At 31.5% G+C, this 17,901-nt stretch overlaps 1 protein-coding gene across 3 annotated transcripts in view; it reads right to left on the bottom strand.

Moving 5' to 3' along the window:
* The window catches only part of LOC129919954 (homeobox protein cut), an 80,125-nt gene that overhangs the window by 25,123 nt on the left and 37,101 nt on the right, over positions 1-17,901 (bottom strand). For 2 of the 3 annotated variants that reach the window (XM_056001082.1, XM_056001083.1), the window contains exon 2: positions 15,992-16,759. In XM_056001082.1, coding sequence (XP_055857057.1) covers positions 15,992-16,759 — 768 coding nt within the window. Of the gene's footprint in view, positions 1-7,678; positions 7,721-15,991; positions 16,760-17,901 lie in introns of those variants that run through there. The other variant, XM_056001084.1, reaches the window with a different exon arrangement.

Below are 17,901 nucleotides of genomic sequence, written 5' to 3'. Positions count from 1 at the left end.
TCTGTGAGATTGTGATAAAGTGAGAAAAAATCAAATTATCATAATCTGCTATCAATTTGACATTTTTTTAATAGAAAAGTAGGTATTTAGTAATTACGTTTGATTCTATTTGGAAGGATATTCGAGGTTTTATTCGGCAGATTTTAATTGAATAAATGACGACATGAATGATTGGTTTAATTTGTATATGTTTTTACTTTTTAAATCATAGTCTAGACCGTAATTTAGAATTCAGAAAATCTTTTACTTGAGATCCTATCGACAACGGATACAAATTTGACCTGCGATGTTGGTTGGTTTAACACACAACGTTAAAAAAAAATATGAAAACATGTCATTCCCATTTATATATACATATCACTAACCAACACAATGAGATCAAAGTCATTTTCTCGTTAGCAATTGGTTGGGTTTATTGGGAAAGCAGGACGTAAAATTAAAAGCTTCGTAGACAAGAATTCCAAATAAAAAGGATGGTAATCTATTTGTTTTAGCTGGACGAATATATACCGGAATCGAATATAAATTTATGATTTCCACACACAATTTTAGAATTTTAAGTCACATATTCTCAAAAAAAAAAAAAAAACAAAAATTTTAATAAATGGGAGATTCTAGTGAGTGAGTATATTATTATCCACAGAAAAAAAAAGAATGAGAGGATAGGTAGGTATACCTACGTAGATATAAACATTTTTTCCTTATGACTTGAATTATTCGACCGTCATAAAATTTTCTGAACTGTTACACTTTTTATTCTAGTAAAAGGGTTATTTCTATCAATGTATGTATATTTTTATCTGTTGTCTGTTTCACTCCAATAATAATACTTTTGAGAAACATCCAGCATCAGCATCCTTATCATCGCACCGACAACAAAAAAAAAGGTTCATATTATTATTTGTTTCGTCTGATGATATATTGAGAGATCCGGAGACTCTGACCATTTGTTCAGACCAATAGGGTAAAAACAAAACAAAAGATTCGCGACGACGAAAACTGAAATCCTGTGTAAAAGGCGTTTTTTTTTTCAAACAAAAAATTCTCAAAATGGAAATAAAAATCTCTGTTTAAAGTGGCTTCTAGAATTTTTTTTTTTTGTAGACACTCAAGTTAAAAGAAAAAAAAAAATATAAAGTTGAATCGCACAGGATATCTACTCAGTGCGCGGTTTAAGAAAAAGCAAATAAATCCTTCAAAATGAACGAGTGCGATAGGGAAATGCTTTATCTTCAACGAATTGATGAGAACGATGAGAGGGCAACGACGACAATGATGCTGATGATGAGGATGACGATGATGCTGTCGGGCAGTATACAAAATAAAAGAATAGGAAACAAGACAGGAAGAAGGATAATAGTACAAACAAACAAAAATACATGATTTTTCAATAATCCTAATGATGATGACTCCATATAGGAATAGAAATGTACTTTATGCCCTTTACCTTTCGTGATGGTAATGGCCAAAAAAAGGACATAAATATAAATTTGCAAGATGAGTGAATACCTGTGTAACTTTGGTGGATCTAATGTTGCCACAATGCCGCAATGTCTTAACGGAAAGTGTGGATTTGTATGTTTTTATTTTGTTTTGTGATTGCTAATGAGAATGACGGTTATAAATGAAGTCTGTGAGGGCAACTAACCCGATATCGATTTAACACTCAGATGTGGGATAAAACAACACGACTCTTGTACTCTTTTATTATATTTTTTATAATGTAAACCATAATTAGATTTAATGTGAATTCAAAAAGTTATCAGACTGCGTATAATACATTTCAATCCTTTTGAACACGAATATAAGAAATGTATTAATTTGGCAAAGTATTTAAAAGATAATTTGTCTTAATAGAAAAATTGATTTTTTAGCCCCAAGCAAAAATGGTTTGCGCAGTAAAATGTTTGAACATAAATCTATTTTTAACTAAACAATACTTTTTTAATTTAATATAGGTTTTAATTTTGAAATCCACAAATTGATATTGTTTTATGGAAATTTTGACACTTAATCGTCAATATAATCTAAGGTATTTATATTCTTTAATTACTAATTTTGACTAATTTTAATTATTCTATAGTCAAAAAATTGCAAATTATAATTATACATGGGTGACAAACTAAAAAAAAATTTTAAATCAAAATTAAAAATCGTTTCTATTATTTCTTTGATAACAATAATTAATCCATATTGTGAAACTGTTTTTTTTTTTTTTTTTTTCTCTTAATAATAATTCTCTTTATCAATCTTCATTTTATCTTGTTGTTTGGCATGCCAAATAACCATGTGACAAGAACAGATCAGATTTATTAAGAAAAATATATTCAATACAATAAACTAAAAAACTAATAAATTCACAAAGGTATCTTTTCTATCACATATATTAAAGCTTCTCTAGCACAGTGTCATTTTGTATATAAACCTCTTTCATAAATTAATTTTTATTTGTGCACATTATATCTGTTTAGTATTTTTTAATCAAAGTATGTAGTTTCATGTGATGTTTCAAGTTTGTTGATTCTATCAAAAATATAATCCATATTAAGAAATGTTTGATAAAGTTCTTAATTTATCTCTGCAAACGAGATGACTTTCGAAAAATAAAAAAAGAACAATAAAGATGTCATATTGTTAATATGATGAATATAATAAATAATATTTATAAAAGAAAAATCATCATAAGAAAGAGAAGGTAGGCGTGAATGCGATGGAGAAGCGACGAGACACGATTGCATTGATTTATAGTTATAACCTAAATTTACAATTAGAAGGTAAAAAACAAAGATAATATATGTTTAACCAAGTTATTGCCAGCTGACAAAATTTATTGGTTTATTCTTTTGAAATACATTGATACATAGATGCAGACATTTTTTAAATATATTTACCTACTGTTTTCACAGAATATTTGTTTGGTTTGTTTTTTTTTTTTTTAATTAAAATCGTGGCGTTAAAATGTTGTATTGAGAATAGAAGATAATGTTTCTTCACGTAGATCCACATAAATGTATACCAACAATGTGTTTGCATAAATATTTGAATGTGGGTGTGATCAAGCACATATTTTTGTTAAAATAAAACCCGCATCTATACTAATTTAACATATTAATCATGATCCATCCGTCGACCCTCCTTAGAATTCATCAAGTCATTATTTCCGGTACATTTACTTAAAAAATATTAACTGGTGAAGTGGTCATCTTGTGTTTTAATCAAGAAAAATAAAATACAAGAAATGCAGATAAATCTATCTGCGTCCTGATGCGGGTAAAGAACACTGAAGAACATATCTAAGAATATTGAGGACGCCCAAAAAATATATTGAAAAATAATTGGCACAACATAAATCTTATGCAAATTCAATTCACATGAATGAACATCGATGAGAAAATATAAATCGAATTCGTAGTAAGATACTCCTAAGACGAAGACGATGACTTTCGGAGCGTATTTAATTGAATTATTAGTTAGTCGCCAGATGGCAAATAAGTTTCTTGTACAGACGAAGGAAAACACAAGTCGAATGTCGTCTTCGTGTTTGTCTCTGGCAGTAATATATAGGTGGATTGATTTATCAATCGATTCCCTTCTAATTTTCTAAGCCAATTAGCCGAAATGGCAAGGAATCATTTCAGTCATAACGTTATATCGTAAAATACATATAGATATGCACACACTTAGATGTGAGCATTCAATCATCACTAGAGCCATACACCATTTACCATCAGAGATTCTTAATCTAGTTGAACATCATCGCACACACAAAATGGGAACTCAATTACAAGGCTGAACGGAAATTTACGATAAATTGAAACAAGAAGGTTGGAAAATTCAAGTTTTCCGGTAGACAATTTTGAGAGATATCTATGGTAAAATATTCTGAAGATTTATATATTTAAGGCGTGAAAAATCTGCACTCAAATCGAAATCTCAAAAAGTCTTCTTATCGTGTAATAACGTTGAGTTAGTGATTTATGATTGCTTGTCTATTAATCTCTATGTTGTCGTTCAACGTTCATTTGGTTATCCGTCTTTTCATTCGTCCGCCTGATGCCCTTACTCAATCAATTACGGTTAATTGAATTGTAATGTACCAGAGGTTTACACTACAAATATACATATATCTATATATCTGTATGTATATTTTTAAGATTGTGCATTACTTCTGTATGTCATGCTCTCAGAACGCGCAAATCAAAAGGCCAATTATTCAATTCAACAAAATAAAAAAAAACTTGTATGGCCGACAGTCCATTTCCTTTCAATTTCAATTCAAATCAGTTGAACATTATATTTTCGTGATGTTTGTCCGTTTTGTTGCGAATCAATGTACTACCTACACTCAACTAAACCGACAGAGCATCATCCACTTCGATAATCGACTATACCTACTAGTTTTATTATTATTATTTTTTGTTTTGTATTTTGTTGTTCTGATAGATGTTGACTGACCATAACCATTATGGCCACAATCAGCGAGTGCGGGGTCGCGCGGTTAAATCAGGGAAAGCTTGTGATTCCATTGGAGAGTTTGATTTTTTAAATTGATTGCTTCCTTATTTTGGCTAAATTTGTTGATTTTTTTTAAATTCCATATCTGTATGCGTGTCGTGGTGGAGAGTAGATCAAACTCACGGCAGTTGGAAACATTAACATAGGTCAACAGTACAAACTATAGTTCGTAGCAAACAAGACATTTACAAAGTTTTTTTACTTTTAGGAAGGTATTGGTACTTTTACTTTAGGTAGGTATTGTGAGATTCATCGGAATGAAATTGACATTTTCTGCTTCGCATTTAATTGCCGCATAAGGCAATCTTTTAAGAACATGAACAACTTTTCCCGAAACAATTAGTATATGTAAAAGTAAAGTAAAAATAAATTTTCCCAGGTTTTATCTTTATCACGTGAAAATAAAAATAGGGATAAATAAAAGTTTCAGTTTCGTCTCCAATTGTTTCTATAAAAGCAAAAACAAATCAAAGAGAATAACAATAGCTTTTTCTACTTTAACCGATTTTAAGTGCAAGTATTTTTTTTTCCTTTTTATATCTCAACTAAACCAAAAATATAAAATTAAATAAACAAACGAACATCAAAGTCAATCGATTCAGACGGCCTTGTAGAAGAGAATTAAATAAAGAAACCAACGTTATTAGTATGTTTACAAAAAACAAAATTACAATAGTTATTACAGCTACATTTAATTTAAATTATCAGTTTTGTCGACAGGTCTGAAGTACCGAGTTTGTACTGTATCTGAACTCTTTGATTGAAGGATTAGACAAATTTATTTGCAAAAGAATGTGAAGGGGGTGAACATATTGTCATCATCGTCATTATAAAATTAAATTGACATTTTCTGCTTCGCATTTAATTGCCGCATAAGGCAATCTTTTAAGAACATGAACAACTTTTCCCGAAACAATTAGTATATGTAAAAGTAAAGTAAAAATAAATTTTCCCAGGTTTTATCTTTATCACGTGAAAATAAAAATAGGGATAAATAAAAGTTTCAGTTTCGTCTCCAATTGTTTCTATAAAAGCAAAAACAAATCAAAGAGAATAACAATAGCTTTTTCTACTTTAACCGATTTTAAGTGCAAGTATTTTTTTTTCCTTTTTATATCTCAACTAAACCATAAATATAAAATTAAATAAACAAACGAACATCAAAGTCAATCGATTCAGACGGCCTTGTAGAAGAGAATTAAATAAAGAAACCAACGTTATTAGTATGTTTACAAAAAACAAAATTACAATAGTTATTACAGCTACATTTAATTTAAATTATCAGTTTTGTCGACAGGTCTGAAGTACCGAGTTTGTACTGTATCTGAACTCTTTGATTGAAGGATTAGACAAATTTATTTGCAAAAGAATGTGAAGGGGATGAACATATTGTCATCATCGTCATTATAAAATTATTATTTGTTTAATGAATAGGCTGTGTTAGGCTGGTTATAGTTGAATGATTACACTAACCTATCTGTGGGGACTGTGACCCTTTCGAATGTCTGTCTATCTCTTTAATAGTATAACGAACCGAAATATAGCTATTGCAAGCCTCCCGCATAAAATACTGCACGCATCACGCAGAGCCACAAAGACAACATCTAGAATCATGGGAAACATTTTGCTTCTCCTCCGGCACATTTTAAACAAATGATTCAATACATGTGTGTCATTCTCTAAGCAAACATTAAAGAATGAACTACACAAAAACTCCAATTGAACATCGTTATTATGCAACTTTTGTAAAGTGCATTAGACGAACAACTTTTTTCTGGATTGACGATGAGAAATGTAATAGTTAAACCCTCTCCCAACTTGTATCATTAAAATGTCTGAACGTCTAAACAATCGATTGGTATAAATCAATTGTTTGGTTTTAGGGATGGGGCACAGGCACCCTCGTCCTCGCCAGATAAACGTGGGGGTAGGGTAAATTAGGGCATTATGGCATACCTAAGCACAAACTCAAATAACTTTACTACGGACTACAATTTTTACTTCAATCATTTTTTTTAATTAAATTTCATAAAAACGTAACATAAATAAATTATTTAATAATAAAAATTCAAGCTTTTTAACAAAAAATAAATTAAATTAAAAATAGTCCAAAAAAAACCATATTGCCCTATGTACGGGCAATATGGCGAACCCCATTTACTTCGGAACCCTTTACTTTTTTTACGTATATTCAGCATTTCTGAAATAAAATTGTAAATAAGTTTCATAAAATTAACGTTAAATTGAGGTTATTTTCAAATTTAAAAAAATGCAGAGTTACTTTTGAAATTAGTTTTACATAAGGGCATTATGGTGCAGTCGGGTATAATATAGCGCCATAATGCCCTTATTACATCTGCGCCATATTGCAAGATATACACATATTCACAAAACTCCAAAAACTAAACACAATTCTTACTTCAGTTAAAATATAACAAGTGATATAACCAAACCAAAACTGTACTCTGCGTTTCACTCTTTACAACAAACACGTGCACTGTATACTTACCGAGATACACACAAACAAAAACAAAGCGATATTATATTGGAACCCAGAACCGGTATATTTTTTTTGTTTTCTTTTTTGTTTGGCACAAAAATAAAAGCACTGACCTGCGATCGTCACAAGGCTAGTATTCGACGAAGGCCAAAGTTTCTGCATTGGTTTTATTTAAATGCGAGTATTGAAAGTATGGTAGTTGAGAGGTGCGCCATAATGCCCGGTGCGCCATAATGCCCGAAGTTACCCTAATTAAAATAAAAGGGAGTAGCACTTATTCTCCAAATTCCAAAATTAATCCTTTTAAAATCCAAAGCTATTTTGTGTCTGAAACGGAAGGGGTTATGGTTAGGTGGTGTGATGCAAAATGAAAACGACTGTGACAATGCGACCTATGAATTTGGATAGAGGAGGATTGGGGCGGGAACCAGGACGATGACAATGTAAAATAATTAAGTTTAAAAAGTTTCTCCATCTTTTCAATTTAGTAAAAGAAGGGAGCTCCAACGACAAAAGTGCGAAATAAATGTAGCAAATGATTGGGTAATTTGATTGGAATGAAATTATTTAATTCGATTGCTGTGCCTTGGTGACACGCCACGAAAAAGGAGGGTCCTCGAAGAAACGTTGAAAAAAAGTAATGATGATCAAAACCCTTCTTACCAAATTTATGCGGTTTTTAAATTCCATATATGTATATATATTTTTATAAGTAAATTGAACACATTTCATAGCAACTTCTAAATGAATACTAAAATTCATTGGTTGATAAAAAAAAGATTTGTTCCTAATTTTTTTGTTTTTATTTTAATCTCTATGAAATTTATTTCTTCATAAGTTTAATCAACAGTACTTACTATCGCACGAATAAAAATCGAAATAATATTTTTTTTTTTATTATAATCAACAACAAGAAAAATATATTTCCACGCATATCAATCGATTTGAGAGAAATTAGACATTGAAAGACACAAATTTCTCTATATTGAAATAATTGATAGATTTGACCGTATCATCTTTACGATGCTGTCACTTGAATTCAGTTCCATCCAAAATGAGCACATGTTATAAATAGTGAGGCAATTATGAAATAACCAACTTCGGAGCGAATTAATTAGTAAGATTGAATATTGAAAGATTCCAAAATGTATACCAATTATAAATCAGACACCACTGTAACAGGGTGTTTCAGTAGGCAGAAATTGATTTGATTGATTTATTTGAATTTAAAAAAAGCCAATCTTTTATTTACACTTTCGGAAATAGTTGCATTCATATTAGATACTTCCTTTTTAATAACCATATAATTAAGTATATTAGTTTACCTACAGCATGTTCGGGAAAAGAAAAACTGAGACAATGATGGGAAGGATAGTTTTAAAACAAGAGTTGCTTGAAATTAAAAAATAATAAATAGCAAAATTTCTTACAATTTATATGTATGTATATTAGGGTGGTCCTTATTTGAAACATGCAGTATCTGGTTGGAAATGTTGAGAAACAGTTTCCCTATTTTTTTTTTTTTACTTCCTTCCTCTCCCGGATTAAGGGTGATTTTCACAAGCAAAATGTATCTTTTTATTTATGTATATATACCAACAGACTTAGCAGTTGAAATAATATTTAGAACTGATTAATATCCACCCACCGTGGAATTTCGGAAAAACGAAGATAAGGGCCACCTTAATGTATGTATATGTACATATATTACGCTTTACCTTGTTAAAGATCTCGAAATCATTTTCTTAGAGATGTTGTAAAGAACAGTTGTTGAATTATACAAATTCAGCTTTCAACAAAATATTGAAGCTAATAAAATGAAATGTACTTTAAGCTTATGAGGTCAAACACAGGAAAGCGTTGTTTTTTTTTAACTTTATTCTACAATTAAATAGACATTAATCAAGGCAACCTTGTGCACATTATATTGCTTTTAAAATAACTGAGTTCTAAATAAGCATGATCCGGGAGTTCATATTGATACCATTATGACCAACAACTACCACCAATAATAAAACAAAATATTAAGTAAACAAATTAAACTCCCAAAATTTAATTTAAATTTAATTAAATATTGAAGTTATAAACTATTTTTAAAGATATTATATCTTAATATTAAGGCAAAATATATAAAATAAATAGTAAAGGTAAATAAATTTAAATTTAATTCCGATTTAACATAACGGGTCGAATCACGGCATACGATTACGATCATAAAGTTAATGTTTTAACAATTGATAAATATCAAAATTAAAATTTTAAAAATCATCGAACATCATTTGTGTTTAACCAATGCACCCTGTATATGTCTGGTTTAGTAAATATAAACAATAATAGTTGTCGATCATCTCGAATTCTATATCTACACTGACACCTATGTATTTATATAAATAACTTAATTCAGAATAGTTTAAAGGGTCAACCTACCCAACCAAACATGCTAATAAGCCTTGAATATTTAAGTCATTTTGAAGAATTGATGGATACATGCGCAAAAGTTGCCAGTTTCAAGACAGATTTTCGTTTCAAAATGAATTATTAGAATCCGACCCTATATTCGGAAAACAAAGAAACATACCAAATCCAAGAGACGCGCACCGATGACCATCAAATAGCTATACTCGTAGAAAGACTATAATTTAATTTTCGTTTTGTTTGTTTGTTTGTTTTTTTTTTTAATGTGAACGAATCTAAAATAGCGTGCGATGATAATTTTAAATAATTTTTAACACGGTTCATAGAAATTTTAGTTCGATCATTTTGTATGTTATTCTTCATCAACGTCGGTAGTTTTGGGATTTTGGAACCTAGATGTGAGGTGAAGCAAGAGTTCAAAAAATGATGTTTGGTTTCGTGGTTGGGGAGAGATAGTATGTACGTCGAACGTTTAATAGAAAAACAATATCTAATACATAATTATAGTTTCAAATACTGATTGCTTCCGATCACGTATGATTTAACAATAATAGACTTAGATGAAAACAGAGCAAAGACATACAGGCACAACAGTTTTATACATATGTAATGTACATAGATGTCTCTTTGAAAAGTGTTATCTTTGTTATGCATCTAACGTGCGCGGTTCGCCGTCTTGTAAGAAACAACAAAATTATGATTACTGAAAAAACAAGGGACTTTTTATAAGAGGCAAAAGATTCACAGGTATGTATTTTTTAGAGTTCAAAGGAAAAAGCATTTCGTAGATATTTTAAGCAAACAACAAAACGTGGAAAAAGAAGACAACATTAAGCAAAAACCAGGACTACAGGTGTAGGAAGGTGCATCTTCCTTGCGATAATATGTATGCACAGATTTTGATGTACATGAAGGTAGGTACATATAAACATAAATGTACAGATAGAATGGAATCCATTTTTGCATTGCTATAAAGGTAGATAGGTAGGTACCTACTCATATCTTCCTGTGAATATGATTTAAGAAGAGATGACAACGATATGGGGTGTGTGTTGAGTGTCAGACTATATAAACGGGACTCTTTTATGCGGATGATTGCTTATTATGCTGCTGAGATGAAATTTAATGCATGTGCAGATATGTATACATATGTTGCATTTCGGTGCTAGAATGAGAAAACTCTAATTTCGGTTGAATGTCTTAAAAAACGTATACCAAGCACTTGTGCTGGCGGACTTGCAGATCGATTCGGCCCCGTGAAAGTGGAAGGTGAATGCATATTAAAGCTTAAGTATGTTCATTTATGTACACTCAGGTCCTTGTATATAAACTCAGAAGTTAAAAAGAAAAGGTTTTCAAATAGTTACCAACATAATGTTTGAAAAGAATGATGAAAATGTTATAGGTAATTTGTAAGAATTATTCCCATTTTTTCGAACAAGGTTTTAGATGCTCAACTTTCGTAGTTGGGTTCCTTATTTAATTTCCATTTAAATTCAGTTTATTTATTTTATTTCACCAACACATCAACCTTGACTAAGTCTTGATTTGGTTAGATAGGTACATGGTCTGAATAAGTTATACAAAAAAAACAATTGGCTTTACTCACTTACAAATAAGTGAACATTTTTCTAATTTTGATAATTAAAAAAAGCACTTTTGTACTTTAAGGCGACTTAAGGTGCATTACAAAAAAACCTGATGGAAATTTCTTAAGTTTGTTTTTAATTCCATCTTTGTTATAGTTATTGAAATATTTATTTTTTAATTGAATGAGTCAAATTTCTCGTCTCATACTGTTTTTTTTTATTGCAACCTGTCTATCTCTTTAAATATGTTTTTACTTTGAAGCTACAACTGCTATAGATTGTTGGGTTGGATGCGTTCTTTCACGCGTATAAGTAACCCATCTAGCGATGATGGTGGAAAAGATCATAATGAGACATGTATGGCAAAATGCATGAAAATCCATTAAAAGCCATTTTTGTATTATGGTTTTTACAAAAGAACGAAGAAAAAAAAAAAAAAAAAGAAAAAAAAACAACCCCAACTCCAGATGCAACATGGAACACCGAAGAAAGAGTGAGTGAAAGCGGAGTACACCCACCTAATGCATTGTGTAATCATCATCTTACCCATCAGCATCATCATTATTTGCAATAAGGGGTGGAAGCGCAGTTATACAAATAACAAAATGACAATATTTTGTGAGAAACACCCCGTTCCCCCCTTTTCGCTGTCAACCATCAGCCCTTGAGGATGATAATAGATTGGAAAGTATTTTTGCATTTTTTGAGTACATATTTGCTTATAGACTAGAGTTTTTTTTTAGCTTTTCTGCTAGGCCATTTTATCCTGAAATTATTTGCACACACTTCAATGGGCTCCGAGATACCAAACGATGTGGTATGAATTTTATGAACAGCAACGAACCACTTACGATAATAACCTGTAGCTGGGTGAATGACATAAATTGGAGGGTGCAGTACTGTAATTATCCTTAAAGCACTCCAAACAAGAAAAATATACAAAAACAATATTTCCAAAACAGCACAAGATGAAATATAAAATCATTTTGTTAAAACACATTAAGGACATAAAAATCAATTAATCACAAAATTTAAACCAAACGCGATTCTCAAAGAAATATTAAAGCATGTTGCAAGCGGCATCATCATTATCGGTACAAATAATGTTCAGCACATGTAACATGTATACCTAGTACATATTGTATGTATATGTACCTACACAGCATTCGATACGGGCGTCTGCAGTTCGGAAAGATAAATCCACATCACAAGCGATCTAGACACACGATGATTCCTCAACCATATATTCTAGTAGTCCGTTTAAGCGAAGGCATATCATGGCCAGCCATAGGGGCGGCTACATATTTTGGCAAGCGAAATAAAATCAAACTAATCGCTCTTTTTCATTTATTAAATATTTTTTATTAATATTTTGCGATGATGTCTTGATTTTAAAAGATAAATTGAGAGATGATTTTAAAATCAAATTAAAAATGATAAAGGCGATTTATGATCAAAAAGAAGATATAGGTTTATTTGAAAGATATTTTTAGGTAAAAGATTTTTTGTTGTTGTATTCGACAATAAAGAAGTCCTTTACAGGATTTTGTTTCTTTAAAGTTGTAGAAAAATGGTTCTACAGACTACAGAAACTAATTCAGAATTGTTAGTGTTCCGCCATCTAAAGTAACGGAGAAGACAAAATAATGATGCTGAAGAAGCACAAATGTTTTGAAAAATCTCTGAAAAACAAATTTTTTCTTTCAATTGGCATCTTTCATTATCATTTTATCTGTATTTTAAGTTTCTCATATTGTTACTATCTAACCAAACAAAAAAAAAAACTTGCATATGTTTCCTTTCATATGTAGAAATTACCAATTGGTGATAAATAAAAAAAAAACTTTCTATTTTACTTTATAAACTTGATAAAACAAAGTACTACTATTCATGTTTAAATACAAAACGGTACTTTTTCTTATCACTTGAGCTGTATATACACATGTTTCCGTTATGGCAATACTCTGATAATATGCATACATTTGTTTGACTTCTGTCGAAGAAAATTCCACGAAAATCATCACTGATAAGAAATTCAAAACAAACCACAACCAGCAACCAAAATTACAGTTGCTGATGAATTAAACAATATGTAAAAAAATATAAAAAAAATAAACTAAATATTTTTTATAATAATGCGTTAATCGCTATTCTCGATACATTGTTATCGAATTACCATATTTACCTATAACCACAATTTGATTTTTTTTAAATTTTTTGAACCAACCGAAAGAGAAACGAATAAGTATTATAATAACAAATGGAACGGAATGATAAAACCACCAGAGAACTTAACAATTCATAATGAAAATATTGGTATACACATATCTCCTCACATGCCAATGGTAATATTATATGTATGTGAAAAACCGGAAAACCATTCAAATTAAACCGGATGTCACTTTTGCGTTGCACTTTATTCTGTGTGTTAATCACTCGATTCGAACACATTGTTGTTATAATTTTTACCAATAATTTTATATTTATCTATAGTTGTTGTTTTATTTTAACGGAGAAGGAAGCGGTGGGGGCAGAAAGAGGATAATTATTCAGAGAAGTGGAGAACCAAGTTATTGTGCAGAGTAGATATTATATATTTAAATAAAATCGTATCTGAAAATTAATTTTGCAGAGCAATCTATCTAGCATGAAGAAAATATTTGTCTCGTTTGCAATGTATCGGAACGATACCTCGAGTGAGTAGTCTGCAAATAAATATGTACGATGGCGCATCGCAGAAAAATCACTGCGAACGCGACGGTCGAAGATGAGATCCCAAAAAACCGAATGGAGTTTATCGTACATCAGAGTAAAGCAAGTAGATATCTATAGGGAAAATTTTCAATTTTAATTAGGGACAGTGCGTTGATTTGGCTGTTTTCATTGTGTGCATTTGTCCTTTTATGCAAGATGTTAAATTTATTTTGTTTGTATTTTTTGTATTTTTTGTTCGCTGTTAAACATGCCGATTATTTCTTGGAATGAATGAACTTCGAACTGTAAGGGGTTAAAGGGAAATTGTTTTATTGCTGACATTAGTCAAAACCGGCTGTATGACGACGTTGATGGTATGGCGTTGGCAGAATCTTGCAAGCACTGATCAACACACTATCCATAGCATAATTGGCTTCCTTGGCTTCTTTGACTGAGCTGACTGGCTGGATGATGATGATCATCATCATCATCATTTGGTGCCGCGCACGATGATCTACAAATTGTTCGTAGATCCTAAGGAAAAGATATGGAACACATGTGCTCTGCAGATACTTCATATTTATACAATAAACGTTGCTAAAAACACAGCCGCAGATCGGAGATCCTGAGGGAGAAGCATGAGGCAGGCGCGTAGTGCATTTCGCATAAGTTATAAATGAGCGTGCATGTTCTTCGGATTAATGTTTTAATACCAAACGAGGGCCAAAAAAGTCGCTCGAATGTTGATGTGTTATTGAAATGAAATGCATACAAGTTCTGCCACAAGCGCCTCCTCTCCTTCTTCTCCGCCTTATTCACTGAAATCCTGGTTCGGATGCAACGCCGCACCAGCCCAATGTATAGTGGAAAATAAAAACAATTAAGAAGAGTGCTGCACTTGGAATAGTAATACCTAGTTTATTTTTTATTCGTTTATTTTTTGACATTCTCCGTCTCAAGATCAATGGCATTTTTGACATTTTACAAATCAGAAGGTCATAATCTTTAATTTTTTGTGTAGAGAATTTATATTTATGTTGAATTTGTGTTGCTTTAAATTTGAAGAAAAATGTCATTCTCGATGTAAAATTCTTGGATACTTTTTGGCCAAAGCATTATAAAATAAGTTTTCGAAAGATTCAGCTTAAATGTAATGCGTTGCAGTGTCGCAAAGCTTTTTTTAAACAAAGTATAATAGACCATATCTGATGAAGGTTAAAAATATTTGCTATAAAATGGCGATTTAAGGATTCAAAATACTTAAACAAAATTTTGCAGAATGGTGAATCGTGTTTCACACATACGTAAGGCTTTTATGAATTATAATTATTATCTAATTCATTTTTATATTATTTGAATCTTGAAAATTAATTATTATCTAATTCATTTTTATATTATTTGAATCTTGAAAAAGGTAATGCATAGAACGTATGATGATGCACTTTATGATAGAAACAAACAAAATTGCTTTTGTCATTAAGTTAAAAAATATTCCAACAAATATTATTATGCGTTATACATAATGTATGTAGAGTGTAGACATAATTATTATAACACAAATAATGCCTTGGCATAGATACCTTCAATACCATAAAAAAGGGACACATCTAAACCCATTCAAATAATCAAAAAAAATCGTTTTCTTTAATATAAGACACGTACCTATACTATTTTCGGAAAGATGATTTTGCCTTTTATTTTCAATAGATAGAGTCGTGTTCTTTTAAAGTCCCTCTAAAAATGTAAAAACCATTTGTGCCATGAGTTTTTTGCCTTTGCCTTTCACTCTTTTTTTTTAAACCATTGTTTGTTCTATTAAGACGATTTAAAGATGCTGTTTCTCGCCTCGAAAACAACAACCACAACCCACCCTCAAAATATAAAAAGACTATCAGTATCATTTACAGTATTGACATCTTAATTTTTCCGCCTTGCCAAATTGTTTACATTCTTTTTTGTGTGTGTTTTTTTTTTTCTTCGAGGGGGAAAAAGGATAAATTCGGCCATCCGACCTTCGTATAAATGTCATATTTTGAACTTTTATACTTTTCCCCAACCCAGCGGAGATTTAAATGTTTTGTTGATGTTTTGAAAAAGTGTTGGCCCCGCATAAAGGGTAAATCGAAGGACGATGTTTTACGCATTATTGAATAAGTAGATTCTAGGAGGAATCAATTCGAAGTGTTTTGGGTCATAATTAAGGTTTCTGTTTACAAAGGGTTCCAATGGTGTTGGTTTGTTTAATAAAGAAAAAAATAAATACTCAAACTTCACTTACCTCTTTTTCTTTGGCAGCCAATTCATCAGCAAAATGATTATTATAACTACTACTGCTATTACTATTACTATTGGTATTATTATTATTATTATTGTTACTAGTGCTATTATTATTATTATTGTTTCTTGTTTCCTCGTTGCCACTGGAACCCTCTACCGTGGACAGGAGCGGGCTGTGCGATCGAATTGAGATTTGATTGCTCGCCAGAGTTGCCGATTCACTGGAGTCTTGGTGGAGATTCATTTCGGCGGTCATTGCCGTAATAAGTTTACTAGCGTCTGTGAACGTTGCACCAACAGTTGTTGCGCTGTTGGGGGCAGGGTTAGTGGTGCCTGCTGCCAATACCGCAGAAATTTCAGAAGCTGTATTTGACGCAGCTGGTGTTGTCTCCATTATTTGATTATGATTGAAGAGTAATTTTACCGAATTAAGACATCCGTTAAGTGTGCTACCGTTTTCAGATAATGGCGGAGACGGCGAAGGAGTAGCTGCTAGCAAATTTCCGTTTTGATGCAAATGTTGTGGTATGGCAACACTGTTTAATTTGTTATTATTATTGAAGCTATTGTTGTTGTTTATCGTTGGGGATGATAGTCTTATATTTGGTATTGGGGTTGTGCTCACCGAGGATGGAGATGGTGGTGATGAATGGATCGAGGGGGCTGTTGTAGTCGTTGTCGATGACGTCGATGTTGTTGATGTTGCAGTAGAAGTTGTTGACAATTGTTCTTTTAAAGTATTTACTTCTTTTTCAGCCAATGTAGCTCTCTGTAAATAGAAAAGAAAAACAAAAACAATTGAAATTAAATCAAAATTCAAAATCACAAAAAATAAAAAATAAAAAAACAATATTCCAGACACAAAAAAAGTTTACCAAAGTATTCCCATTTTGATGTCTGCTGATAGTATCGGCAGAACTTATAGCCCAATTAACCCCCATTTAGAATAATATTTTTCGAAGGTAAGTAGCTTCTCATACCTCCTATGAATAGTTGTATGGTGGCAATGGCAACAAAAAACCATGCATTATCCCCAAAAAGCAACCAAAATTTCGGCATGTTTTGTTTTCATTCTTCTTCTCGCACACTTCTGACACAGACACAAATTTTGTATAAATGTATTTCCGTTCAATTTGAATTTGGACGAAGCTAAAGGGGTTTCATTCAGTTCATAGTACACCATAACGGGATGAGAAGGTTGGAAATTCGACTAAATTTACCGCTCGAATTTTAATAGTTCGAAAAAGTTTTCCTTGTTCTTTGGGTTGAAGAGTGAAGCAGATAGCAAAGAAATACAGAAAAAACGACCACGAACCCCTTTTTTACAGGCAGTCAAATAAAACCATCCTTTGTCGGACACACCCTCATTAATTTTACTTTTAAAGTCATTACGGGCTAAATTTACCCAAATTAATACGTTACACTTTGTTATAACACTCTGATGCATATAACTTGCTACAAAACGTACATATAGGTATGCAGCAAGTAGTGGATTTATCGATAAGCCAATTTGGAGAAGAGTCCGAAATAAGTTTGGCAAATTAGTCAGTCGAATCGAAGGACAAACACCAACATCATAAGTCATGATAAGGAGGCATGAGGCCATTAACCGGAAAAGGAAAGAGAAAATAAACCAACAAAACAGCAAGGATCCAAGCAATGGCATACCAATGCTCAAGAATCGAACGAGAAAACGGGCTTAACAAGGAATTACTCTTAGGCAAATTTATCTCTCTTTGTGTTCATCCAATTGTTGTGGCTACTCGAATTTCGGATACCTTTTTTGTCTGGAATACGAAGTATATCCTGCATCGAATCTCCATTTTTAATGCCAACCCCCTCTTAAAAATTTAATCTATTGCGAGGAATTATGATTCTCTTTTCGTTACCTTGGAGTTTTTTTGTCAATTC

The sequence above is a fragment of the Episyrphus balteatus genome, chromosome 4, assembly GCF_945859705.1.
Source record: "Episyrphus balteatus chromosome 4, idEpiBalt1.1, whole genome shotgun sequence".
NCBI lineage: Eukaryota > Metazoa > Arthropoda > Insecta > Diptera > Syrphidae > Episyrphus > Episyrphus balteatus.
Note: the sequence above shows the minus strand (reverse complement) of the source record. Positions and strands in the feature narration are given on the sequence as shown.